We start from the raw sequence: 26,517 nt of genomic DNA, 5'->3' as shown, positions 1-26,517 counted from the left end.
CAAACTGTGAGTCTTCATTGTGCTGGCAGGGCTCTATGCCTCACCTCATATGCACTGTTCTTTGTGTACAAAGTACATATGAGATGGCTTTTTGGAAGACTGCTCACTAGGGTTTTTTGCTCTGCTGACCACTTCACAAGAATCAGTTCCAGAGTGCCTTTCAGAGAGTAGATGCTGGGTTCTGTTTCCTCTCTACAGATGTCAAATCTGGCTGTGAACAAAGCTCAATGTAAAACTGAAGTCCTTATATTTCTCTTTTGTTCTATTGTTTAGGGAGGCTATGCATTGAAGTTCTTTATAGTTACTTTGGACCTTAAGCATTTGGTTTCTTTTTTTTTCCCCCTGCTTTTTTTTTTTTTTCCACTTCCCCCCCCCCCTTTTTTTTTTTTTTCTTATTTTTCTCCTAGAATGCAGCTTTAGGTACATAGTATTTCTACAAAACAGATCACAGGTATTTTACTTAATAGGCATTCATCAAAAGAAATGTGCAGCTGCTAACAATGAAAAAATTGGTTGACAAGAGCCTGAAGAGCCTGTTTGGAATCACTGTGAGACTTGGTGCAAAACTGCTGGAGTTTTTTCTTTTCTCCAGTGCAGTACTCAAGAAGCTGCCTTGCTTTCCAAAATCTTTTATTTTTCTTGATATGTATTTTCCATCCTCACTGAATAAATTAAGGGTAGGCAATCTCATAGGTGACTTTAGACTACACCAGCCTATAAGTGCCATTTATCCTTTATTTCAAATGAGGAGAGTATCTCTAGGACATGAGTTGATAATAGAGCATTTGCTCAAAATAGTTAAATTTCAATAGTTAAATTTGTAAATAACTACAATTCAAGCATTTTCCTATGAGTGCTGCCTCTGTTTTAAGTGCTGTGTTAAAAAGTAAGACAGACATAAGCCAGTTTGCTGTGAAATCTCATATTTTCATAACCTAGTGAACTGTGTGAAGCAGAATATGAAGAACAAGGAAGACTGCTGCAATGCACTGGTGTTTTTTGTTCTGCTTTACCTCACTGTATTGTGTGAAAAAAAATTTAAGCAGAAGACTTAACAAGTGGCAGTGAAAGGCTGCAAGTTAGGAATGGTCTGATAGAGTTGTTTTTATCTTGATGTGTTTTCATCTTAGCCTGGTAAAAGCTGATTGAGCTCAGTCTAGTTGTTGCTCTATCTGTGCCCCTAGCAAAGCATTTTAGATTGTGTTTGGATTTTCTCTTTACTTGTAAAGATATGTACATGGGTAGCAGAAATAATATTATTTGTATCCCCTGCTGCAGTTACCTGAGAGGAATCTTGAAATTCTGCGTGATCTGTGTGCAGGTTAGAGCAAAGCAAAAGTAAAACCAGTAAATCAAATTAAGATGAGGAGAGGTAGAAAAAAAAGATACCAGGAGAATTCATAAGCTTGAAAAGTATCATACACTTGTGTGATACTATGAGACCTCTCCCACATCTGGGAATCTACTCAACAGGATCTCTGTGTGTGTGTGTATCTCACACATTGTGAGATAAAAGACCTTTGGCAGAGTGTATATGTAACTTCAGGGATTTACAGGTGACAAATAGTGGAAAAAAATTTCTTTGTGTAGAAGCTGTTTCAATACTGGGAGTTAAAACTCCTACTTCTGTAAGGAATGAAGATAATGCATGTCAACAGTTACCACAGATGAGGAGATGCATAGCAATTTATAAAAACTCTGATAATGTGTGTGACCAAGCCCTTAAATGAAACATAATCCTTGATTCTCCATTTATATGGTGATATCTTACTTGAGTAAAAAAATCCAGCATAGTTCTTTACAGTTGTTTGGGGTTTTTTTATGATGTATACTAGCAGAGTGATATAGATAGCAACCATGTGATGTTTTGTGTGGGTTTTCACTGTATGTTTTAGCTAACCCATATTCTTTAAGTATTAATTCCCTGTTTTTTCCTAGGTTCTGCTGCTGCTTTTGCTCAGCATTCCAAAAGCCCTGAGCAGCCGAGCTGAATTTGAAGTGCCCCTCTCCCCTCCACTGTTCTCTCTGCTGTTTTACTTGATGTGTTTGATGCTGTGTGCAATTCACGTAATTGTATGCACATCAGCAGAAAGTTTATGCTATTTCTGCAGTATGTCCTGGTTAACAGCAGTTGGAGTGATGGTGCTGATTTCTGCACTTATGTGTGGTATTTTATCTGCTCTTGCAAAGATCTTTGAGAATTCCAGGCTTCCAGTGAAGGTGAGAGCATGCATTAACTGTGTTTCAAAATGTTTTGCTCTTTATGGCATACTTTCATATAAAGTTGTAGAAAAGTCTCCTCTGTGTGTATTTATACTGTAATTTGAATAATTTAAAATCATAATTGAAATGGGGTGTGTTCACTATGGCGTGAAAGTGATTTCTATAATGAAGATCATAGAAGTGCTTATTTTCACATTACTTTAAGAAATGTTCTAATTAGTGTAAATTATTTTGCAGTTGATTTTATGAGATCAGAGACAATTATGCCGTGTAACTAATTTTATGCTGTTACACAGAGTTGTTTCACAGTTGCAATTAAAGCAAGATTTGTGATACTTAGCAGCAACATGATCTGTCCTTTCCCAAACACCACAGTCACTAATGCTCTAAGAGTAATAAGAAAATACTTTGCCAGTAGTTTTTTGTTGTATTGGTATTCTTGGTTCTTTTTTATAATACTTTTGAAACTGTAATGGAGGGATCAGAATTACTCTGTCTCGTCTACTTTTTAAGTTAAACTTTTTAAGGATTTTAGGTTTAGGAAATTGAGTTTGTTACAATCTTTGGAATGCTCAGAAATGTTCCCGGTTGTGCAAGTAGTTACCTTTTGTAAAGTAGTTGATGAGTTTTATTGTTGAATTGAACAGAATACAGGTAATTCCTTTGGAATATTTTTTTGCAATGTCTTATTCTTTCACTCTGAAACTTAGTACCCTGAGAACTGTCAATCACATAATAAAATCAGCTTCTGGCTGTTTTTTTCTGGTGCTTATTAGTTGTATCTTTCACAGGTCTCTGAAATTCAGTAACATTTGTGCTCACAGTCCTATATTCAATGGGGCAACCTCTGTGCAGTACAGTCCTTTGTCATTCTGGGTTTTTTTGAATCACTTTTGGAGTTTTAGTACCTTTTTTTTTAGTATGTGACAATGTGTCACAAGTATATTGCTTTAATGATATGATTATATATTTCTTCAAGCTAAAAACCAAACTTTCTGACTTACAGAAACACTTAATAACTGCTAAGACCAATTTTAGTCTTATGTAAGGAAAGAAGACGTGCTGTTCTCCAAACTGCTATATTTCACATAGCTCAGAAAATTTACAACTCCTGAGTGAGATTAATGTTGCTGTCTCTGCAGCTATATGCGATAATTCTTGAGCTTAATGATAAATGTAAATTCTTCTAAGTAAGACTTCTGACTTTTATTATTCACACTATATAATAATAATTGTACTTATGTAATTTCTGAATTTGTGTTACTCCTTCTTAGAAATGCTGACTTCTCCCCTGGAGACAGCTTTTTTAATTTTATTTTATTTTTTATTTTCTTCAGTGCAATTGATTTCAGTATATTGGAAGTGATTAAAAAAGGAGTTGTTGACAGAACACCGTGTTCCATTCATATGTTTATATTTATAGACCACATACGACTTAAATGTATCTGTTGATCATATAGGTAGACTAAAATGGAGTAACAAGTCAGCTTACAATGTCTGCTTAATGAAATCAGGGAAATAAGTTTTGTATCTGCTATAGCTGCTAACAGAACAGTCTTTCTAAGTGTCAGTCAAAAGTTTGCTTTTGGTACTGAAATTTTTTTGTCAAAGTAGTGTTAATGTTTTACTGCCAAAGCTAGTTGATGCTTGCATGTTGCTTTTTTTAAAGGCAAATAAAAGAAGAAACTAAAATTAGTCAAGTGAATGGAGAAATCTGCTAAATGAGTTGTCTGATTGTACAATTTGTTAATGGCTGTTGAAACTTAGGGGTGTGTTAGACTCAATGAACTTCTGCCATTTCTGTGTTGTTCTGCTTCAGGCCTTTATTAGCTTTCTGTATTTTATTGTAAACAAGGTAGAAATTATTCTTAGAAAAAAGAAAATAATATTGAAATAATGATTAATTATCTACTGTATTATGTAGAAACTTAATGTTTACTTGCTGTGCGATAATAAACACCACTGTAGAAGACAAGCTCATTTTTCATTATAATTGTTAGCTGTATTTCTAAGTCAAGCAAACTGTCTAGGCCTTTGTAAGTTATAGAGACGTTCCACTTCATAGGTTTGAAAGCAATAACAATGAATTGTAGCTTTCTCCTTCAGATCGGCAGTTTCAAGCAATTCCATCTGCCTGTGACCAGAAATCTTTGTAAGGCTAGAGATAAATTAATGACTTGTGGCACCCACTACTGTAGGAGTAATTTGTATGACCTAAGAGAAATGCTTTCCTACTAGATCAAAGGCTGAAATCTATGAAGATGCTTCTATTCTTTGGCTGTTTATTCTATAAGTTTAGAATAAACAGCCAAAGAAGTGTTGGTTGACAACTACAAGCTCTGCCTTTTTAGTTTGGCCTGAGTCGCAGGGTTTCGTTCCCATCTGTTCTTGCCTTGGTGAGAGACAGCTGCTGGTGTGAACAACTTCCTGCAGATTGCTAATACACAGCTGCTCTGTCAGTGATCACAGCAGCAATTGAAAAATGTCTCCTAGTATTAAAAGCTTGAGTTGGCTGGAAAGGTTTTTCTTATGAAAGGAATTAACTGCTGGCTCCCTGGCGGAGGTTAGTAATTCCTCAAGGAACACGTAAAAGAAGCTTCCGTATAGTCCATACTGTTTACTTTTATAATGAACCTTTCTGAGGAGCTTTAGAGAAGGAAGTCTCATTTCCATACCCATAATTCGTTGCCCACTACTGATGATTCCACCTAGTCATTTATGCCCAGGGCACATGGACAGGAGTATGTGTGAGAAGTCTTAGAGGAGTATGTGTGAGAGTCTTTCTTTTGTGTCAGTTGACTTCCTTCCCCCTCCCTGCTACATCTGTACATCTGCCTTTGAGAACAAATGGAACAAAATCAGGCAAACTGATTTGAAATTATATTTAGGATACCCCAATTTTTTATCTTTGCCTGCAGCACCCCACATTCTACATATGACATACCACAGCAGCTGGAGCTTTCTCTCTGCTTCATGTTGGTGCTTTACATTCAGTTCTCTGCTGCTTGAAGAAGAATGTCTCAGCAGCAGTTTCCTTTGCCTCTTAGGTACTAATTATGAGACCATCTGGAATTCAAGAAGTGGAAAAGACCTCTTTTATTCACATAAGAAATTTGGTGTCACTGACAATAACACTTCTGTCATTTTAGGACAGGGAACAGTTAAGTGTCTCTTGGACATCAAGATGCTTACCTTCACATCACCTTTGAATTTGGCTGTAGTAGAACAGTTATCAGTTCAAGCACTTCATGTTTGAACTAGAAGGGTGGAGGAACATCTGACAGTGGTGCATCCTGACTTCCGATGGCCTCTATGACACCATAGTTTTGCAACACATCTTCTGGAGTATTACCTAGCCTGGGACCTTAGGACTTACAAGCAGATTAACAGATTGCTTGCTTCAAGTTGATAATTCATGAAGGTTTTCAGGAATGTTATCCAGAACATTTATGGGTTTGTTTGATTTTCCAAGGCTGAGGCAGACAGAAATAAAAAATACTGGATTCCCCATCCCACGTCTCTCTGTGGTCATATTCCTACCTGAGACATACCTGAAAATGCAGATGGCTGAAGTTCATCTTGTGAAGTGTAGACAATAGTAATTCTGACTGAGGCAGACGTGACTTTTTAGCTAGACCTGTAGAAATCCATTTTTGCCATCTCAATTTTGCTCATCTTCAATGATGTTCCATATTTGACTGGATTGCTGGGTATCTGTCTCATCAGTTTGATAGGCTTTCCTGTATCTGTTCAAGTTCCAGAGCAAGGTTGAAAGATTTTTTAGGTTTTGTTGGTAAGATCCTCTGTTCTAGACATGTATAAAACCAGTGACTCAGATTTGATTTACATTTTTACTAGTCTCAGGGCTGTTGCAAAATGATGCAGTGGTCTTTCCTGCTGGAATGTGCTTATTATACAAAAACAGAGCCTGGAGAATGTGGAAGGAGCAGTGCATAATCTGGTCTTGCTTGCAGTGTGGATGTGAGAGGTTATTTCACTGGTTACAAATATTCATGTCCCACCTTACATCCCCTTTTCCAGTAGAATACCTGAAATTTGGGGAGAAACTGGTTGTCTGTATATGCTGTGTGTTGGTCTTGAAGGGTCTTCTATATGAATTGGGAGCATTAAAGTATTTCTTAATCCAAGTGTCTGTGACCTGTGCATCTCCAAAGTTCAAATCTGTATATGGGCTCCACTTCTGAAAGAGCTCTGAAGCCCTGCTTCTCTGATGGCAGGAGTAGAATCAGGGTCTTGCAAAAAAGCCAAAAGCCTTTTCTAAGCTCTTGCTATACAATAAAATGTAGGTATTTTTAAAGTAATTAAGATAAGCTCTCCTGCTAATGGCTTCAGAACTTTTTTTTTCTTAATATTGTTTCCGTTCACATCTAAAGATTTCTGTGAAGTGCTTCTCATTTGCAATGCTTTTTTTTTTCCACTATGTCTGAATATAGAAACTGATTACCAAGTTCATGAATTTTCTGAAGACCAGTGCAGGCAGTGTTATCATCTGCTTCCTGACTGTTATTTATAGGTCCTGATTACTATGTTTCTAGCAGCACCAGCCCCTTCTTCTAATGACACTTCAGTCTTTCAGTAGTTGTGTAGTGCTTTATGAATTCCACAAAATAGAAAAAAAATCTTAGCTTCTTGTTCATAGCTTCACTTTAATTGCTTAGTAGTTGACTTAAATATTATGTTTACTACTAGTAGTTGTATTTTTTTTTTCTGATTCCTGATAGAAATTAAACCAAATAGTTTTTGTTTTTTTAAAATAGGGCATAAAAGTTAAAGCTTGTCAAATACAGCTTTTGAGAATTTTCATTGTGCAGAATTACAGTGGTTTTTTTCATTATGTAAACAAAATGTCCCTCCTTCTGTTTAAAATACCCTGTTCATTTTAAAATACATGTTTTTCTTCCTCAGTGGAGATGTTTTTTACTGAATTGCATGATAAAACATTTTAATGCAACTATACCTATTTTTTTTTTGCTTGTTTTGACTTGAGGGAAAAAAAAAATATGATTGGATAGTGCCTTTACTGGGTAGCTTTCAAAAATGACCCCAAAATGCTGTAAAAATCTGGTAGCAATTGTCATCTGTAGTACTCTGTCATAGGAAAATAATAATAATAATTTGGAAGCAAGACTGGATGCAGGGAGCTCAATTATCAGAAGGGAACAGAATGATAAGAACTTAAATTTTGGGTGATGGTGAGCATGAGAAAGAAAATATTTATCATCTGAAAAGAGACTGTAAAATTCCTCAGACATTAGCTATGGCTGCTTACTTTTTGTGAAAAAGAGCTTTACTCTCAACCACACAGGAGCCGCATAACTGGAATTGTTCATGTTAGAATGCAAGTACCTCTTTTGTGAGATTCCTCTGTGTGAATATTCAAGGTGTTTTTTTAAAAAGTTTTTTCATAAGTTCAAATGTAAGAGGATGATGTGGTTGAAGTGTGCAGTTTAAGAAATTAACATGAAAGTAGGTTCAAAGATCTTTGTTCTGAAGTAAAAATGGCATGCAGTAGTTTTGTTTTGGCTTTTAAGTTGCTGTTTATCAGATGTTTAAAATACTAGTTTAAGAGATACTCTTTGATAGAGGAAAAATTTATGAAAAAATTAAGTGCTAAAGGGTGATTTTTGACAGTGGCTTTCTCAAAATGTTTCACAAGTACATAACCTTGTCTGTTAAGGTATGTTAGGAAGCCCTTATAAGCTCTTGTGGCCTTCTATGGCCCTCTTGTCCTTCCCTCTTTCACTTTGCCCCTCTGCCTCCAGCCTGTTCCTCACCACCTCCTCTCCCCACCCACCTTTGACATTTTCCCAAAGCACTGCTTAATGAGTTTGCATAGATCCACAGACACCCTGGGTATCTATAATGCTAATGTCCTGTCACTTCCCCCTTATCTGTTGCAAAGTCTAGACAGATGCTCTTCAGAGCTATGCCTGTGGTTTCTTAATGGCCATCTCAGTTAATGGCTGAAGTTTTAGTTGTCTTTACGATATCCCTTAGAGCTTACTTATCATGTTTGTGTCTCTGTGTGTTCTTTTTATGGCTTTTCCTGTTACTTTGATTCCTTGTGAGCTAAAAAGGTCCTTTGTCCTGATAATGTCAATGAAACAGATGCTCTCACCTTCCACAGGCGCTTACACTCTTTTTAGCTGTATCACTGAAGGCAATTCCAAGTAGCTGCTGTGAACAGGAAATTAAACTAATTGAGGCATTAGATAAAAAATATTTCGGTTTTAGGTAGTCACAGTGTGTGAAGTAAGTAATAGATGGGTAAGATTTAAAGTAAATTTTATGGTGAAATACACATTCCAAGCTAAGCAAGGTTAAAGGGTGCCATCACACTGTCTGCAAGTAACTTTTGATCATTTCAGTAGTGAAGACTGTCACTGTACTGATTTGAGGGTAGCACTGATTTAAACTATTGGAAAACTACTGATTATCTGTATCTCAAGTTTGATTTCTGTTTTTACTTCTGTGAATGTGCAACAGGGAGAGAGCTTGTTTCAAACCTTCTGCCACAGGGTTGTGGGGAATCTTAATCTGTATAGTTATGGTGATTATTCTTAGAGAAGTTTTTTTCCCTAAACAGAATGTAATCTTAAACAGTATGATTATGTTGCAGTGCTAGCTAAATAGGCTACTCTAAAATGATTCTTTTATACTTTTTTGAATTTGTCAATATAGAGATAAGTTGTCTCACTGTTTATTACATTTTCATAGAGGAAATTGCTGTAAGCACATTATGAATGCTTCAACAAGTGAAATTTTAATACACTCTCACCACTGCTATTATTTTGTTTATTTGCAGAATCCAGTTGTGTCCAGCTGGTCAGAAATAGATGTGCTGGTTCTGGCTGGAACAATTGGCCATGTTTTGAGTTTGGGGGCAAGCAGTTTTATAGAAGAGGAACATCAAACCTGGTATTTTCTTATCAATACGCTCTGTTTGGCACTGTGTCAGGAACTCTGTAGAAGTAATTTTCTTCAGAAAGAATGTGACCCTCAACATAGCACCACTATGAAACAAAATTTTGATGATATCAGTGAAGCCTCTGAGAGCAAGAAGATAGACATTCCAGCAGCAGGTAATTTAAAACTGGGCAAGTCCATCTCTTCAGCTGAATTCATAAAAGGATCGGATAAGTGGATAAGCTTAGCAAGTCCATGGATCATCCTTATTTGCTGTCGGCTGCTGCGATCCTTGAATCAAACAGGTGTTCAGTGGGCTCATCGACCAGACTTTGGACATTGGTTAACTAGGTGGGTATCTGATTTATTGTCATACTTTCTGTCATACTAAAAAATTAGTGTTTCATTGGTGGAATATGTATGCATTTCTGTACAGTCTCTGTTTAGAAAGTGCTGTAAACATGCAAAGTGGGTAAACTGTGGAGCAACTTAGGGAATTTTTCACTGCTCTTTCATGCTTTGTACTATCAATAGTTTATAATCTTTGCCTTCACTATGACTTATCTAATTAATGCCGATTACACAGATCAGTGGTTTATCAGAAGGAAAAAGTAAATATTTTCCATGTGAAAGTCAACAGTGTCTGGCTTGGGAAATTAAAAAATCCCTTAATAGAATTAAGAGAACCTTGAAATAAAGGGCAAAGGCTCTGCTCAATTCCAAATATTAGAAGGCTGCAGGAGAAGATGCTGCACATAGAATTCTTCCTTGCTTATCATGTACATTTAAGATGTGGGCTGAAAACTGAAGGAATTTTTCAAGTGTAGTATGATAAACAAGAAAGGGAATTTTTAACAACTTGAAGTACACTGGAAAAGGGCTTCTACTTTTTCTACCGCCTTTTATTATTGTGAAGAACTACAATCGCTATTCAGTGATAAGAAGTACTTGATATTTGAACTGTGTCTTCTGTAGTTCATTTGGTGAGTGGACAAGCAGTACCTTGTGGCTGACTAGTTGAGGTTTTGCAGACAGCAGATCTGAAGGCTGTGCTGTGTAAGATAAAGAGATTTCTTGCTGGTACCTTAGCACACATGGATGAAATATTGTTCATCATTTATTAACAGTGATATGAGCAAATGAACTAATACAAGACTTGTTATTTATTGGCAGTCTCACAGATAAAATGCTAATTGCTGTGACAGGTGTGAGTGCAGAAGTACTTGAGTTCTGAGGGAATTTACTGTGTTACAACAGTTGTTCTATACCAGAGCTTTCACCATGCATGAGGTGAGGGATTGGGGGAGGAATATTGTATTTCCAGTGTTAAGCCCTCATGACAGAGAACTCCCTCCTGTGAGCTAAACTACTGTGTGAGCAGGATTTCATACAACTGGTAAGATTTTATCATTAAACCTCAGCATCCTCAAAATATTTATTTGCCTAGTAACTTTCTAAGTTAGATGTCTTCCTCAGACTGTCAGCCCTTTTCTTTGGAGCGTACTGTTGCCACAATGATATGGAATAAGGACCTGATATTCTTGCAGCTGAAAAATTGAATTTGTTTCAGAGAACTGCTTTTGCTTTTATTGTCTGCCAGGAAATGTTTACTGACGCTTGTAATTGTTACCAGCTTTCTGGTGTGTGCATTCATGGACTTAACTTCCAAAAATCCAATTTTGGTAAAGTGTGCTCCCATTTCTGATTTCCTGGTGCTGGGTGTGCCTACAGTGCATTGAAAACGTAGTCTGCAGCTACAGTAGACACTTCTAGGGCTTCCTGATTTATAACAAAAGCAGGGAAATCCTTTATGACCAGCTCTAACACAGCCTTATTGGCCAGGTCATTAATGGAGGTGTCAAACAGTATTGGCCCCGGCACCATTTCCATGGATTGATCATTATTTACAGGCATCCAGGTGGACTTTGTGCTGTTGATCATGTCTGTGTGAACCCAGCAACAAAGCCAGTTTTCAGTCCACCTCACTGTCCACTATTTTAGCTTGGATTGCATCAGTTTGCCTGTGGGGATGTTATGGGAGATGGTGTTAAAAACCTTGTTAAACACCTTCTCCAGGCCCAAGGGCGATGCATTCCAACGAAGAGAAAATCAGGTAAAAACTCCAGAAGGCCGGCATGGATGAGCAACCAGCTCCTAGAAAAGCTCAGACTGAAGAAGGAAGTATACAGAGAGTGGGAGCTAGGGCAGGTACCCTGAGAGGCTTACAGAGAGGTTGTCTGAGCAGCTAGGGATCAAGTAAGGAGAGCTATCCCAGATGGCATTAAATCTCACAAAAGATGTAAAGAAGAGTAAGAAAAACTTCTGTAGGTATGTTGGGGAGAAAAGAACAACCAAGGAAAATGTAGGCCCTCTCCTGAAGGAAATGAGAAGACTTAGCTACACAGGATATTGAGAAGGCTGCGGTTCTCAATGACTTCTTTGCATCACTCTTCTCTGGCAAGTGCTCCAGCCTCATTGCAAAGGACACAGCAGGTGAAAACATGGACTGGGAGAATAAAGCACCCCCCACTGCAGGAGAAGGACAGGTTTGGGATCATCTGAAAGCTATGAGACGTAATGGGGTCCATCCATGAGTCCTGAGGGAGCTGATGGATGCTACTGCTAAACTTCCACCCATTATATTTGAGAGGTCATGGTGGGCTGGTGAGGTTCTTGCCAATTAGAAAAAATGGAACATAGCCCCTATTTTTAAAAAGGGTAAAAGGAAGACCCAGGGAACTGCAGACCAGTCAGTCTCCCTGCTGTGCTTGGCAAGATCGTGGCACGGATCATCCTGGAAAGTCTGCTAAGGCACATGGAAAATAAAGAGGAGACTGGTGACAGCCAACATGGCTTCACTAAGGGCGAGTCATGCCTGACCAATCTGGTGACCTTCTATGACAAGGCTACAGAGATGGTGGATAATGGCAGAGCAACTGATGTCATCTACCTGGATATTTGCAAGGCATTTGACACTGTCCCACATGACATCCTGGTCTCCAAACTAACAAGGCATGGATTTGACAGATGGACCACTTGGTGGGTAAGAAATTGGCTGGATGGCTGTACCCAGAGAGTTGTGGTCAATGGTTCAATGTCCAAATGGAGGCAGGTGATGAGTGATGTCCCGCAGGGGTCAGTATTGGGACCAATGCTGTTTAACATCTTTGTTGGAGACATGGACAGTGGGACTGAGTGTATCCTCAGCAAGTTTGCTGATGATACCAAGCTGTGTGGTGTGGTTGACACCCTAGAGGGAAGGAACACTATCCAGAAGGACTTTGACAGGCTGGAGAGGTGGGCCCCTGATTTACCATCCAGCTTCATAGTCAAAAGGGCTGCCTTAGTAATAGTAGCGTAGAAGGGCAAAGTGTACAAGTCAGCACTACAGCTGTTGCAGTTCCTGTAGAAAGGAAATGTGGAAGCATGTGCATCTTCTGAAGTGCTGCAGAAAGTTTTTTCTTTCAGCCATTATCAAGCTCTCCCTTCAAAAGCCCTCTTGCCTGTTCCAAGTCTTTCTCAAGACATAGTGATTCACAGACTTTTGCTTTTGGGGACTTTAGAAAGATTGTGAAACAGTCCAGAGTGCCATGGCATGTCAGGCTCAGAGGGTGTGTCACTGGAGCTGCCACAGTTCTGCCTTCTCCCTTTTATTGGTGTAACTACTTTTGCTTTGTTCAGGGAGCAGGTGAAAGAGCAGAACCATGGTAGCCCTGACACAGGTTGGCCTGGGTTGCTGTGGAGCTATACCTTGACTTAAATCAAGGGAGCAGTTTTTAGCCTAACAAATACAATTTATGTCACCATACTGACATACACTCAGTTGCTTTATAGGATTAAAAGATTGCCCGAACAGCAGTACTTCAAGTGCACAATTTTTGGACTTTAAAGATGGGTTGTAGGTGAGTTCTTGGTTCTCAAATGTTTCACCAGACAAGGTTAGGAAAGATCAGTTAATGACAAATAATCTTTGCATGTCCTGTGGCTTGTAGAGTGTCTGTGAACTTTTATTTGGCAACCATGCTTATATTTTCTATGGTTGGACGTTTTAACATCTTTGTTCCTTCTCCTTCACAAGAGAATAGGATCATAGAAATGTCTGTTTCCCTAGTGATTTGATCAGGATTGAGATTATGTGTTTTCCTTATAGCATAAATTGGTGATGAGTTGCATAAAGCACTTCTCTTCTCAAAATGTATCACTAGTCTGTAAGATTGATTGTTATTCTATTTTTAGCATGTATTTAATTTGCATAATTAAGTCTTAATAGCACATTTTTTAGTAATAAGAAATTAGAACGTTACTTAGATTATGTGTGTCCTTGTTAGTTTCAGTTCAAGCTGCTCAGACTTTTTCTAGCCTGCCTTCTATTTTGTCTTTAAAATGCCCTCTTTCTTTCCCCTGTATTGACCTTTTAGACATCTGTGCTCATGCTGAAACTAATACTTTGCTTATCTGGACACTGCTTACAGACCTCAGCATTTGAGACAAAGAGACTATTGTGCAGGTTTGTGCATTGAAAAACATATGCAGCAAAACACAGAAAATCAATTACTTGGAGCGTGTTGAATTTGGCTATTAGGTATTCTTTCAACAGTGCTGAAATAAGGAAAATGTTCTTCCTTATTTGCGAAGAGACTGAACCTGCTACAAAGGAATTAAAAATAAACACAAATGACTGGTAGTCAAAGGGCTAAAGAAAATCAGGAAAAAAAAAAAAAAAAGACTTTGGTGGTTAAAGAGCAAAAGGAATCAGATAGTATCATAGAATACTTCCAGTTGGAATAGACCAGTGAAAACATTCAGTTCAACCTTTAACCTAACTCTCCTAACCTAGCTCTACTAGCTCACTGCTAAACCATGTCCCTAAGCACTGTATCTATATATTCAGGGATGATGATTCAACCTTGTCACTGGGCAGCCTGTTCTACTACTTAGTAACCTTTTCTATAAAGAAGATTTTTCTGGCATCCAACCTAAACCTCTCATTAAGCCAATTTCCGGTCATCCTATTGCTAGTTACCAGTGAGAAGAGACCAACCCCTGCCTTGCTACAACAAGACAATTTTTGTATCTGTCCTCTAGATTTACCCTACACTTTTGTGTTTCCTTTACTGGGGCACCAGGTATACCCAGAGTAGTAGTCTTCTACTGTCAGTCATTAATACTATTTAATAGCAGTTTTGGTAGTTTACTCTTAGGTTGGTAACTTATTAACAGGTAGTGCGCAGAATCACAGAATCACAGAATGTTAGGGATGGGAAAGGGCCTATGAAGAGCATTGAGTCCAACCCCTCTGCCAGAGCAGGACCAAAAAACCGGGGCAGATCACTCAGAAAGGCATCCAGACAGGTCTTGAAAGTCTCCAGAGAAGGAGACTCCACAACCTCTCTGGGGGGCCTGTTGCAGAGCTCTGTAACCCTCACAGTAAAGAAGTTTTTCCTCATGCTGAGGTGAAACTTCCTGTGCTCGAGTTTGAATCCATTGCCCCTCATCCTGTCACAGGGCACAAGTGAAAAGAGCTTGTCTCTGCCTCCTTGACACCCAGCCCTCGTGTATCTATAGACATTAATTAGATCCCCTCTCAGTCTTCTCCTCTCTAGACTGAAAAGCCCCAGGTCTCTTAGTCTTTCCTCTTAAGACAGATGTTCCAGGCCCTTAATCATCCTTGTAGCCTCTGTTGGACTCTCTAGTAGATTCCTGTTGCTTTTGAACTGGACACAATACTCCAAGTGAGGTCTCACCAAGGCCGAGTAGAGGGGGAGGAAAACCTCCCTTGATCTGCTGGAGACACTCCTCTTGATGCACCCCAAGATATCATTGGCCTTCTTGGCCACAAGGGCACATTGTTGTCCCATGGAGAACTTGTTATCTACCAGGACTCCAAGGTCCTTCTCCATGGAGCTGCTTTCTAGCAAATCACCTCCTAACCTGTACTGGTGTATTTTGTTGTTCCTTTTCAGGTGCAAGACTCTGCACTTGCTCTTGTTGAACCTCATGACGTTCTTCTCTGCCCAGCTCTCCAGCCTGTTCAGATCTTGCTGAATGGCTGCACAGCCTTCAGGTGAATCAGCCAATCCTCCCAGCTTCGTGTCATCAGCAAACTTGCTGAGGACACACTGTCCCATCATCAAGGTTATTGATAAAGATGTTGAACAAGGACTGGACCCAGCACTGATCCCTGGGGGACTCCACTAGTTACAGGTCTCCTGCTGGACTCTGCATCATTGACCACCACTCCTTGGGCTCTATTGTGTAGCCAGCTCTAAATCCATCTGACTATCCATTCTTTTATCCCACATATCCTGAGCTCGCTCACAAGGATGTTATGGGAGACTTGTCAAAAGCCTTGCTAAGGTCAAGGTAGACCTCAGGTCTCCCTGCATCTACTCTCTGAGTCACAACATCATAGAAGGCTATCAGATGAGTCAAGCATGATTTCCCCTTGGTAAATCCATACTGACTACTCCTGATAAATGTCATCTCTTCCATGTGCTTAGAGATGACCTCTGAAATGAGCTGCTCCATTTTTCAAGGGATGGAGGTGAGGCTGACTGGTCTGTGATTTCCTGGATCTTCCTTCCTGTTCTTTTTGAAGACTGAAGTGACACTGACTTTCCTCCAGTCATCAGGCACCTCTCCTGTTTGTCCTGTTCTTTTGAAAATGATGGAGAGTGGTAGGGTGATAGCATCAGCCAGCTCTCTCAGCTTCCTCCTTTTCAGACTAAACAACCCGAGTTCTCTTAGCTGCTCCTCATAATGTTTTTTTATAGATCCTTCACCAGCTCTGTTGCCCTGCTTTGGACCCACTCCAGCACCTTAATGTCTTTCCTGTATTGAGGGGCCTAGAACTGAACATAGTGCTTCAGGTGCAGCCTCACTAGCACTGACTACATGGGGACAGTCACTTCCCTAGTCCTGCTGGCCACACTATTTCTGATACAAACCAGGATGCTGTTGGCTGCCTTGGCCATCTGGGCACACTACTGGCTTATATTGGTGCTGACCAATGCCTCCAGGTCCTTTTCTGCAAGGCAGCTTTCCAGCCACTCTTCACAAGGCCTGCAGCATTGCCTGGGGTTGCTGTGGTCCAAGAGCAAGACCTGACACTTGGACTTGTTGAATCTCATACAGTTGGCCTCTGCCCATCGATCCAGCCTGTCCAGATCTCTCTATAGAATCTTTCTACCCTTGAGCAGAGCAACACTCACACCCAACTTAGTGCTGTCCAGGCAGTGTTTGACACAGTGGAGTGTATGCCCATCCAAACCTTGGACAGCCAGTTTTTTTCATAAGTATGTTGTAGTGAACAGTGTCAAAGGCATTACTAAAGTCCAGGTAGACTACATTCACAGCCTTTCCCTAATCCAACAGGCAGATGATACTTTTGTAGAAGATCAGGTTGGTAAAAAAGGACCTGGGTTTCATGCACCCGTGGTGACTGGGCCTGATCACCTGTTTGTCCTGTAAGTGGTGCATAGTGGCACTTGAGATGATAACTTCCATAACGTTCCCTGGCACAGAGGTCAGACTGACAGGTGTGTACTTCCTCAGATGCTCCTTCCAGCCTTTCTTGAAGAGAGTTGTCACATCTGCAAGTCTTCAGTGCACTGCATCTTGGTCAGAGCTGGTAACTTGGAAGGTGTCAGAGCTGCTACAAAGCTCACCATGGAAAGGGGATGTCAGCTTAATGTGAAGTGATAAGAAGCAGTACGGGAATATATTAATATTTTCTTTTAATAATGCGTTTGACCATCCCTAAATGCCCTTCCCCCTGAAGTTAGCATACCATGTGACTCCTGCATAGTCTATCTTACAGGTCTTCTGTAGCAGAATTAAAATAAACAATTTAAAATTGCTTTATCTGCATAAAAAATGAATAATATGCAAATTTATAATTCCTTTCAGTCTACTTTTATTTGCAGTAGTGAGGTGAGGTCAAAGCAGTGGATTTCTGATACCAGAACTAAGAAAATGTAGACCACAAACTGTTACAGTGAGATCATAGAGCCAAAGCTGTCTTTTTCCATTCCTCCCTCCCCAGCTTCTCTCTCAGGAAACTATTGGTTCTGCTGTTTCAGTTATGTGGTTTGGGCAAATACCTCTACATTTGAACTGAGATCAGAGTACCACATTCATGCTTGTATTTCTGACTAGGATATCAAATTAATTTAGAACTTTGCTAAATGGCTGGACTCTGTGTTCAGCCACTACAAGCCCCTTTCAAAATACGTGCTAATTTAATGTGCTTTTAGCTGCCTGACTCTTAAGAATCTCGGCTGGAAAACCTTGAAACTGTAGGTCATTTATGAAGTCATACCTGACTTCACTTTCTATACTTTTTTTATTGTTTCTTCAGTAAACTCTATGAAACACTGGAGTAGATTTTTTGTAACAAATTCACATAGTTCAAAAAAATCCAAAACAGAAGTCATATAGAGGACTGTTATCAGAAAACTTGGACACGAGTTGGATATAAACCTCTGTGCTAGCAATTAAGGATGCACCACTGATGACTGATGTGCACGTGACTTTTAACATATCCTTGCTGTCCACTGGGCCTTCTCTGAGAATTTTATTTCTTTTTTGGGGGTTAGAATATGATTTCAAATGTTCACTCTAGAAAATTGCAGCTGTTTGTGAGTGTCTTGCTTGATGCAGCACCAGCAGTTACTTCTTACAGGTAGTAATGTTTCTTTTTTAATTTTTATGTATTGCTACATTAGATTTAGTCTTCTAAGAGAAGTGCCTTAACTTTTTTAGGTAAAGAGACAAAGATGGCGATTATGTGCTGTTATCTATCCCTGATCTCTTTTATCTCTCATAGAATGGGCAACCAAGGAGAAAATGGCCTGAAAGCGTTTACAATTTTCCACAAAGGTTCATTTTAGAGATGCAATGGATAACTAAATTCTTTCTTTATGTGTCAATCATAAGAGATTGGTGCATGCACTGTCTTCACAGGTTGTTGCAGAAATCTATTAACTGCTTTTTCTGTCTGCTCCTGTAGAGTAAGAGCAGTAGTGAGGAGAAATATCAAGAGTACACACATTTTCACTCCCATGGTGTTCTAGTACTTACTCCTCTCACTTTCCTCAACTGGCCTGCAGAGAGCAGTGCATCTCTTGGGAATCTTGTAAAGTTGTAAAGAAGTGCTGGATTGGGTCCTGCAGGGAGAACTAACAGGACAATTTTTCTGCCCTGTGCACTTTAATATGTGACTTTCCAAGCACAGCAGCTGAAATAGCTGTTCACCAAACTCCTGCAAAGCATGTACTATGGAATAGGCGTTTCGTAAGTGTGATCAGCGTTAATGCGGGTAACAGCCCACACTCACTGTCAGTGTGCTGAAGTTAGTGAACTTTTATCATGGCATCTTGAAGTGTGAAAGATAGAAGATGAGCCCCTTGGCTCCCAAACTCTATGTGATGTTCTCAGCAGAAGGTAAATCTAACAAAACTATTGGCTTTATGTCATTTGGGGTTCTGGGAATACTTGCAATAGGAAAGGGTTAGCAATTCGTGGATTACAGTAGGCTTTCTGAAATTGCTTAGCAACCCCTACCATTAACTGTCATAGGGGTTGAGTGCAGATCTTTACCCCATTACACTTTGCAGTTCTAAATTATATCACTGAAGATTTATATAAATAACACTGCCAGTATGGTCAATGAAACACCTATGATTCTGGAATGAGTTTTACCTATTTAGGATATGGAGGAAGAAATTTTATCTGTAATCTTGACAATAATGCACATTTTTTGTCTTTGTTGTATGTATTGATACAGTACAAGGGCTCTAGTTGTGTAAAGAAGTCTTAGTGTTCTGATAATTTTGACTGTGTAATGGTTTGTGTGTCTGAAATGAAATAAATCAAATACCTGTATAATTACTTTAAAAGGGAGAATCATTCTAATTCTGTAGTGCAAAAAACTGTTCTGCACTATGTTAGAAAATGAAATGCTGTAGTATAAGCAAAATGCATTGTTTCAAAATGTCTAAGTAACAAAACTCTAGTTTAAAAGTGTTAGGCCCTTTTCTGCTATGCAAACATGACCCAGTTTTTATATAATTAACAGAATAAATAGCCTGTGGTGGAACACAATAATTGTACTTTTAAAGATGCATGCTTGAACATAAAACCTCATTAATAAAACCACTTTTCTAAAAAAATTTAACTATTTGACCATATCTCTTAGAAAGTCTGTAAGGCTGTAGTTAAGGCTCGGTCAGGTGTGTTTGGCAGTAATTACAGCGGTTTGGAGTGGGTTTTATTTTGTTTATTTCTGTTGTGGTTGTTTTTCCCCCTCCCAGCTCTGAACATAAATCTGAACTCTCGCTGTTGGCTGCAGTTTCCCTTCTTATGATCTTCTTTCTTGTACAAAGAAGATGCTCCCTGGTTTCAAAAATTGCGATGGCACTCGGTCTCCTGGGAGTCTACAGTTACCGGGCAGCTATTGGAAATGTTGTATATCCATGGCAACATGACAGCAAAGATATTTCAAAGTAAGTTAATGGACGGATACGTAGATCTGTTTCTGTAGAGGTGTTAACACTTTGGATGGCATGAGATGAGATGGGAGGGGATGTTACGTCTAAGCTGGAAACACATTCTTAGGAATAAAACTCTATTTTGTAGGTGGCCAGCACTCAGTTGTGGTATGTGCATAATTCCAAGCCTCATTAAGTTTTTTACCTGAAGCAGATCAGAAGCCAGTCAGATGAAAATTAGTATGAGAAAAATCTAACAGTCATACTATTGGACTATGATTTTTTGCTACAAAGATGCTCCAAATACACCCTCTCTTACTTTAGATGGAGTTACCACATTAAGCAGTGCCAATCTCATTTAGCTAGTTCCTAGTTTCAAAAAATGCTTAGGCAGTAATTTGCAGAGTTGCTTTTCCTGAATCTCTCTTTTGCAGTTGAGTGTTCTGTAATGTGTGACCTTTTAGGATGTAACCAAATCCTTCTTGAGGTCTAGGCTGTGTTCCACAATGCATACTAAGGATTTTTATGTATTTGTTAAAATTGCTATTGAACTGGTCTGTAATTATAAGGAAGCTATTTGCTCTTTCACTAGTAGCTACTTTTGGAATGTAGATAATCGGCTTTAGTTTTCTTATGGTACTTTTCACTGGAGGATTGCACCTGCCTTTGCAGCCTCAAGTTTTTTTAAATGTCGAAGAGCTGCAGAAAACTTCCAGTGTCAGTTAGGACATCTGATGAGAAGGAAGGGCCAAGGAAAAGAAATTGTAAAATAAATGTCTTCTGGATATAAGAAACTTTCTTTCACACTCATTTTGAATTTGATATGGATGCAAATGGTTTCTGTCAGAGCTTCTTCATCAGGGGTCAGAGATGCACAATATGTGCAGAGACAGGAAAAGTCCTGCAGGAGAAGATCTTAGGATATATAGAATGAGAATCTTAGAATACTTTAAGTTGGAAGGGACCTTAAAGGTCATCTAGTTCCAACCCACCTGCATGGGCAGGGACACCTCCCAGTAGATCAGAGTTGCTAACAAGACATGTTTGAGAACAAATATTTTTATGTATGTGTATCTAGATATATTTGCATACATTCCTTCACTCCAAATACTGAAGATAATTTTAGTTTCCTACTAGTGTTAAGTTAACATTGTACACTAGTTCTGCAGGGTGCAAAAGTAGTGGTAATCTTTACTAAGTCTACAGGATGTTTGAAAAATCTTTGAATTCTGAGTGTCATGTCCAGTTTTGCATTGTGTTTGAGTAAAATCCTTGGAGAAGAGTCCGGTCCTTGCAGTACCAAGAAAAATACTGCAGTTTGGAATGGACCATTAAATACAGCAATTGATTTACAAATAAAATTGAATTAGAGAAATAACTGGAGAGCTTAAATACTAAAGTCAAAGCATTTTCTGTGTACTTGCTCATTCCATAGTCAGCATATTGATCACAATTATAACAAGAAAGATAATGGACTTTTTGTGTTATTTAATCTTAAATAGTGAATATGGTGATTTACTAAACTATGTCTGATTATAAACTGGTTTAAAAGATACTGTCATGTTTTAAAGCTTTATGTCCTTTGGGTCATCTGTGTAAGCTGGTAGGGTTAGCAAAGACAGGTTTGACCTTTGTGCTGGCAAGCATTCTGCACCTTGGATGGAAAGTGTGGGACACTGTTCTTTCCAGATCTCAGTAAGAAAGGACCAGCATCAAATGTGTACCAAAACAGCTGTTTTAATAAGATAGAGTAAAAAGAGGAATAGAGGTAGGGAGCACCTTCAGATACTGGGAACCTTTTGTGTGGCATCAGACAAATCCCCAGTGAATCGTGCCATGGCACGCTGTAGATCACAGGTCCCATCTGTGGTTCTGCCTCTCTCACGTACCATGGTGCCTTTTATTTTACAAATAAAAACTCCAAATACACCAAAACAAACCCATATGTCTATTTCTACCAGGTGAGAATATTAACTCAGTCATAATGCCTACCAGTGCATGACACAAGCCAACACAAGGCTTCCAGCATGGTCCCTTGCAGTGGCTATTCATGCTAACATATGAGCCTCTCAAGCTTAAAGTACAAGGCCTGATACACCAGACATGGTTTGCCTAAGTTCACTAACTCCTCACATTATCTGCCACAAGTTTTCCAATACAGCATATCAAAAATGATTGGAGACCTGTTAGTGGATTTCAGATGTTTGCTGTTGTGTTGACACAGTGATCCTGCCTCATCTTTCTTAGATGGCAGATGTGATCAATGCTAAAAGACTATTTAAAATGCCACTAGGAACGAACAGAAAGCTTTCTTTTAAATGTGTCTGGAGGTATCTTTAATGTATTCATGACATGGAGTAGCTCCCAATCCAGGTGCAAGGTAGGGGTAGTTTTGTGTAGTATGAGAAAAAGTTGTAGGTAGCCACTGCATTTTTGATGCATTAAGCTTTCTCTTGGATGATGGACAATCTCTGCTCCAAAACACTTCTCTACTCTTTAGTGAAGATAAGTGTTTTCTCTGAATGCTACAACTGCTGGGGGGTGGAAAGGGAGAAAAGGCAACTGAAGTGTGTCCCATCTTCTATGGATTACCCTACAATAATGTCTAAATTAAAAAATGCAAGGAAGTAATTTGGCCTTCCATTTTCCTCAGAGTTCTTTTAGAAAATTATAGTTTGTGCAGTGAAAAAAGATGAGTATATATCATACAGACACAATAAAATAATAAATAGTAGTGAGTTTGCTGAGAAATCGTTTTTTTAGTTTGCATTTCCATCAACAACTTGATTTCAGTTTTCACTTAACTCATTTAATAGTGACAAATATCCAAAGCTATTTCCTAAAGTTTTACTTATAAGTTGCATCAATATATTTGAATATTTAATTATAATAATTGCATCAGAATTACCAGAGATACTGAAGTAGGGCACTGGATTTCTGCAGTAGGCAGAAACACAATAACTCTCTAAACATTACTGTTTGGGGTTTTTTATTCCCCTAAAGGAAAAAGCCATGGGCTTTAGAGGACATTTCCAAGAAATTTGTTATTTAAGAGAACAAAATAGTAAAACACCTTTGCATAGACCACTAGGAATGGGTTTGAACCTTTGAAAGCTAAACCACAGAGTACTGTATTTATGTTTAGGAAAGCCACATCACTACCATGAGGTAGTTTTGCCTTTTTTCTTGGTTCTGTCAGTGTGAAAACCCCGCGTGGCCGAGGTTGTGGGGTTTTTGCTGGCTGTATTTTGGTGGGTGTTGTTTGTTGTTTTGTTTGGGGGTTTTTTGTGTTGATGGTTGGACTTGGTGATCTCAGAGGTCCTTTCCAGCCATGATGATTCTGCTATTCTGTGAAAAGAAAGCTGAACATGTAAATACTGTCTCTTACTATTTCTGCTCTTGCTTTTTGGTTCTCTTTTCTGTATGTGGAAAAGGAATATTCTATTCAAGCTCATTTGTTAATAATTGTTTAAAGAGAAGGGGACATTCCAAGGACTGAAAAATATATAAATCTAAAAGGAGACATTTATTTTTAGAAATTTTGAGTAGTGATGATTTCTGTGGTCAGCTGTTTACACTAGTTATGCCAAGTGTAACTATGCTTTTACTATTTTTACTGTCATGGTCTAATCCTTTTCATATTAAGTCCAGGTGATTCAGGAATTCCTCACACCTGAGCAAATTACATTAACATTGTAGGGGACCATGTTCATTTATCACTCATGTATAAAGTGACTGGTAATCCATAAGGATAGTATACATTAAAGTATGGATGAAGTGTGTAAATAATGTGTATTTTTATATTGTGCAAGATAAAAAAATTGATTTCTAACAACAAAAAATGAATGTGCTTCTTTGGTAAGTTCATTGGGTTATTATTAGTAAATCTTAAGCTTACACTAGTGTATTATGTGACCTTTTTAGCTCAGTAAATGTCAGAATGTAAGTGTATTCTGATTGATATCTCATTTCACCTTCTTTGTTTCTTGGGCCTTGCACTTCTAGAATAGCAGGTCACAGTTTTTAAGGTTACTGGTCCTTGTCCCTGTCAGCTTTCTGGACAAGATGCTGTACTTTTTTCAGAAGAGACTTTCACTAGAATTAAGAGGCCAAGAAATACATTTTTTAGCAGTAGATGTTAACGACAGTTACTACTTAAAAAGTTATGTTGGTTTCTTCTGAAATGGGATTGCTTTGGGATTGAAAAATATGTACAGATACAAAGAAAAATGTGCTGGTATAAACCAACATATCTGTATATCCATGTGACTCTGTAAGGTGAGAAAATGTCTGAAGCATGCAGAAATTTCAGAGTAAAATAAGGATTTTCAGATACTGTTAGTATCTTTTAGGTTGCTTAAGAATACATGTATGTTTGTGTGAATGAGTTATGAAAAAACATTGAACAGCTTAAAGGGAATAGTAATTTTTAAGTCAATTTAATTCCTGAAATAATTTTTCCCTATCACTGTCAGTATTTTGGGGGAAATTCATTATGCTAAATAAATGGCATATTTATATGCCTGTATTTATATATATATGACTGCATCTAGATCTTGAATAGTAATAACATCAATTTGATTTGCTTACATTAATTGACATATAATTTTGGTTTTCTATTTTAGATTAGTTTCATTTTTAGCTCAAGCTGTTTACTATTTTAAAGTTGTTTTGGAGGTGTTGTAATTTAAGTATGAACCATTTTTAGATTTTTGGATTTGAGAAAGCTCTCTCATGAAATTTGCCTTAGAATTTAACTTGTTTGACAGAACAGCATTAGTCTTGCACCTCTCCTCAACAACTCTTGGACCTGTGATGTAGATATTAGTATCTCAAGTTTCTATTTTATTTATTATTTATTGTAACTGTTGTGTTTTGTCTTGTTTTTAATTTCCTCTTTAGGGGCATTACTGAAGCTCGTTTTGTTTATGTCTTTGTTCTTGGCATAGTCTTCACTGGCACTAAAGATTTACTAAAGTCACAGGTTATTTCTGCAGACTCCAGAGTGAAGAGTACAGGACTGTGGGAGGTGTACAGTGGATTGGTTCTACTGGCGGCCCTTCTATTTAGACCTCACAATTTACCAGTCTTGGTGTTTTGTCTGTTGATTCAGACAATGATGACAAAATATATCTGGAGACCTTTGAAACTGGATGCAGCACAGATTACCATAATGCACTACTGGTTTGGCCAAGCTTTCTTCTATTTTCAGGTAAGCTGAATACTCTCCCTGCTGGAAGGGTGAGAGGAAGAATAGTTTTTGAATGAAATATTGTCCATTTTGAGTAAAATGCCAACAAAATCTCAGAGAGGAGAAGTTTACCGAGTTCTCTGAAGGGTTTAATTTTGTCTCAGTTTAGTGGTCAGGCGAACCACAAAGCAGAGGGCAGAATTGCTCTATATTCTCCCTCCTGCCTCCACCCTCCCAAGGGAAGATAAAAGTGGAATAAGAAAGAAAAGACCTAAAGGTTGGAAATTAAAATTAGAACAAATTTACTGTAACACAGAAAAGGGAGTAATCAGTGGGAAGAAGAACAGATACATAAACTTCTACACAGATATATACAAAACCTGTCTTGATGATTGCAGGAATAGGTGGGTAAGGGTGCCTTGCAGCAAGGCCAGCTCAGGTGAGGGGTCCTCACAGCACCTGATGGAGCTCAATTCTGGAGAGCATATGGTAAGTTAAAGGACCTCTAAACAGCACCAGCAGCAAGTAAGAAGGGCACAAGTAAAAGGACTGAGTTTCTGTTCTCCTGGCCTTTATAGAGTAGAGCAGGAAGTGGGAGGTAACACTGACCGTTTCTGTTCCGACCCTCCTCTGTCTTTCACAGTCCTAAAGACCCTCTCTCTTTTGTTCGTCTTATAGGTGTTAACAATTTGCTAGGTCAAACCGTAACACATTTTAAACTGTATTGTTAGTGTTCTGTTTTCAGGGAAGGATGCATTACTTGATAACCTATCCACAATGTAAATTTCCCAAACTGTTAAAAATATTAGATACCTATACCAGAGGTGATCTTGGTCTGTTAATGGGCCTCCTAAGTACTGTTCTGGTGATAAAAAAAATTAAAAATTTCAGCTGAGTTGATTAATACCAATAAAAGACAGATGGTTTTTGTCCCCAGGTCTAGAGGCTTACAATACCTTTGGCATCACAATAGGTCTATATACAGTTTAAGGCTGAAAGGAAATTCTGTGACAAGTTAATGTCTCTTAGAAGAATCAGAACTAATTCACATTCTTACAATATCAAATAGTATCTTCTTTCCTGAGGAGCCTTACCAATTTTAATAGCATAGTTCTTTGCATTGCAAATAAGGTTACAATTCCAGAAAAACACTCCTCAGCACCAAATCTGGAGAGGTTCTTTCCAATTCTAATAATGCTGGAAATTTAGTATAGCAGACTGTTTTAAAAGGGCATTTGTTAAGTTGGGAATCAGATTGCTTCTGTTTAGGGGAAGAGGCTTTCTGATTTGTTGCAAAATTTCAAGGTTGACTTTACTTTTGAGGCAAGCCTGAGGGTGTGAAAATTGTTGTCAAGCTTAGGGTACTTCCTGATGTGTTTCTGACCCTGTTAAGCAGTGACTGAAGATTTGCTTTACTTCTCTCTGAGAGTACATGTCAGGATAGGGAATTGCTGATGGGATAAGATCATAATGATTCATCCCTTTCTAACCAGTTTTCCTTTTCAGAGAATGTAACATTTCTTGGCTGAATGGCTTTTGCATGTCTGAATTGTTAACTGTTCAGGCAATCAGCTCTGATTATGGCCTTCTGAGAGCAGCCCTTAGTGAGGGCTAAAGACAAGGTCGTCTCAGTACTGAGGTGCCAAGTGAAAACATCTCCCAGAAATTTAATGGTGGGTAGGCTGA

At 38.6% G+C, this 26,517-nt stretch overlaps 1 protein-coding gene across 1 annotated transcript in view; it reads left to right on the top strand.

Moving 5' to 3' along the window:
• The window catches only part of PIGG (phosphatidylinositol glycan anchor biosynthesis, class G), a 44,104-nt gene extending 19,243 nt beyond the window's left edge, over positions 1-24,861 (top strand). Inside the window, exons 7-10 of the mRNA XM_010003533.1 lie at positions 1,939-2,220; positions 9,050-9,501; positions 19,464-19,655; positions 24,543-24,861. Coding sequence (XP_010001835.1) covers positions 1,939-2,220; positions 9,050-9,501; positions 19,464-19,655; positions 24,543-24,861 — 1,245 coding nt within the window. The remainder of the gene's footprint in view (positions 1-1,938; positions 2,221-9,049; positions 9,502-19,463; positions 19,656-24,542) is intronic.
• The last annotated feature ends 1,656 nt before the right edge of the window (positions 24,862-26,517 follow it).

Source organism: Chaetura pelagica, unplaced genomic scaffold, assembly GCF_000747805.2.
Source record: "Chaetura pelagica isolate M959 unplaced genomic scaffold, ChaPel_1.0 scaffold228, whole genome shotgun sequence".
NCBI lineage: Eukaryota > Metazoa > Chordata > Aves > Apodiformes > Apodidae > Chaetura > Chaetura pelagica.
The sequence above is the reverse complement of the archived record's forward strand: the minus strand, read 5'-3'. Positions and strand labels throughout refer to the sequence as shown.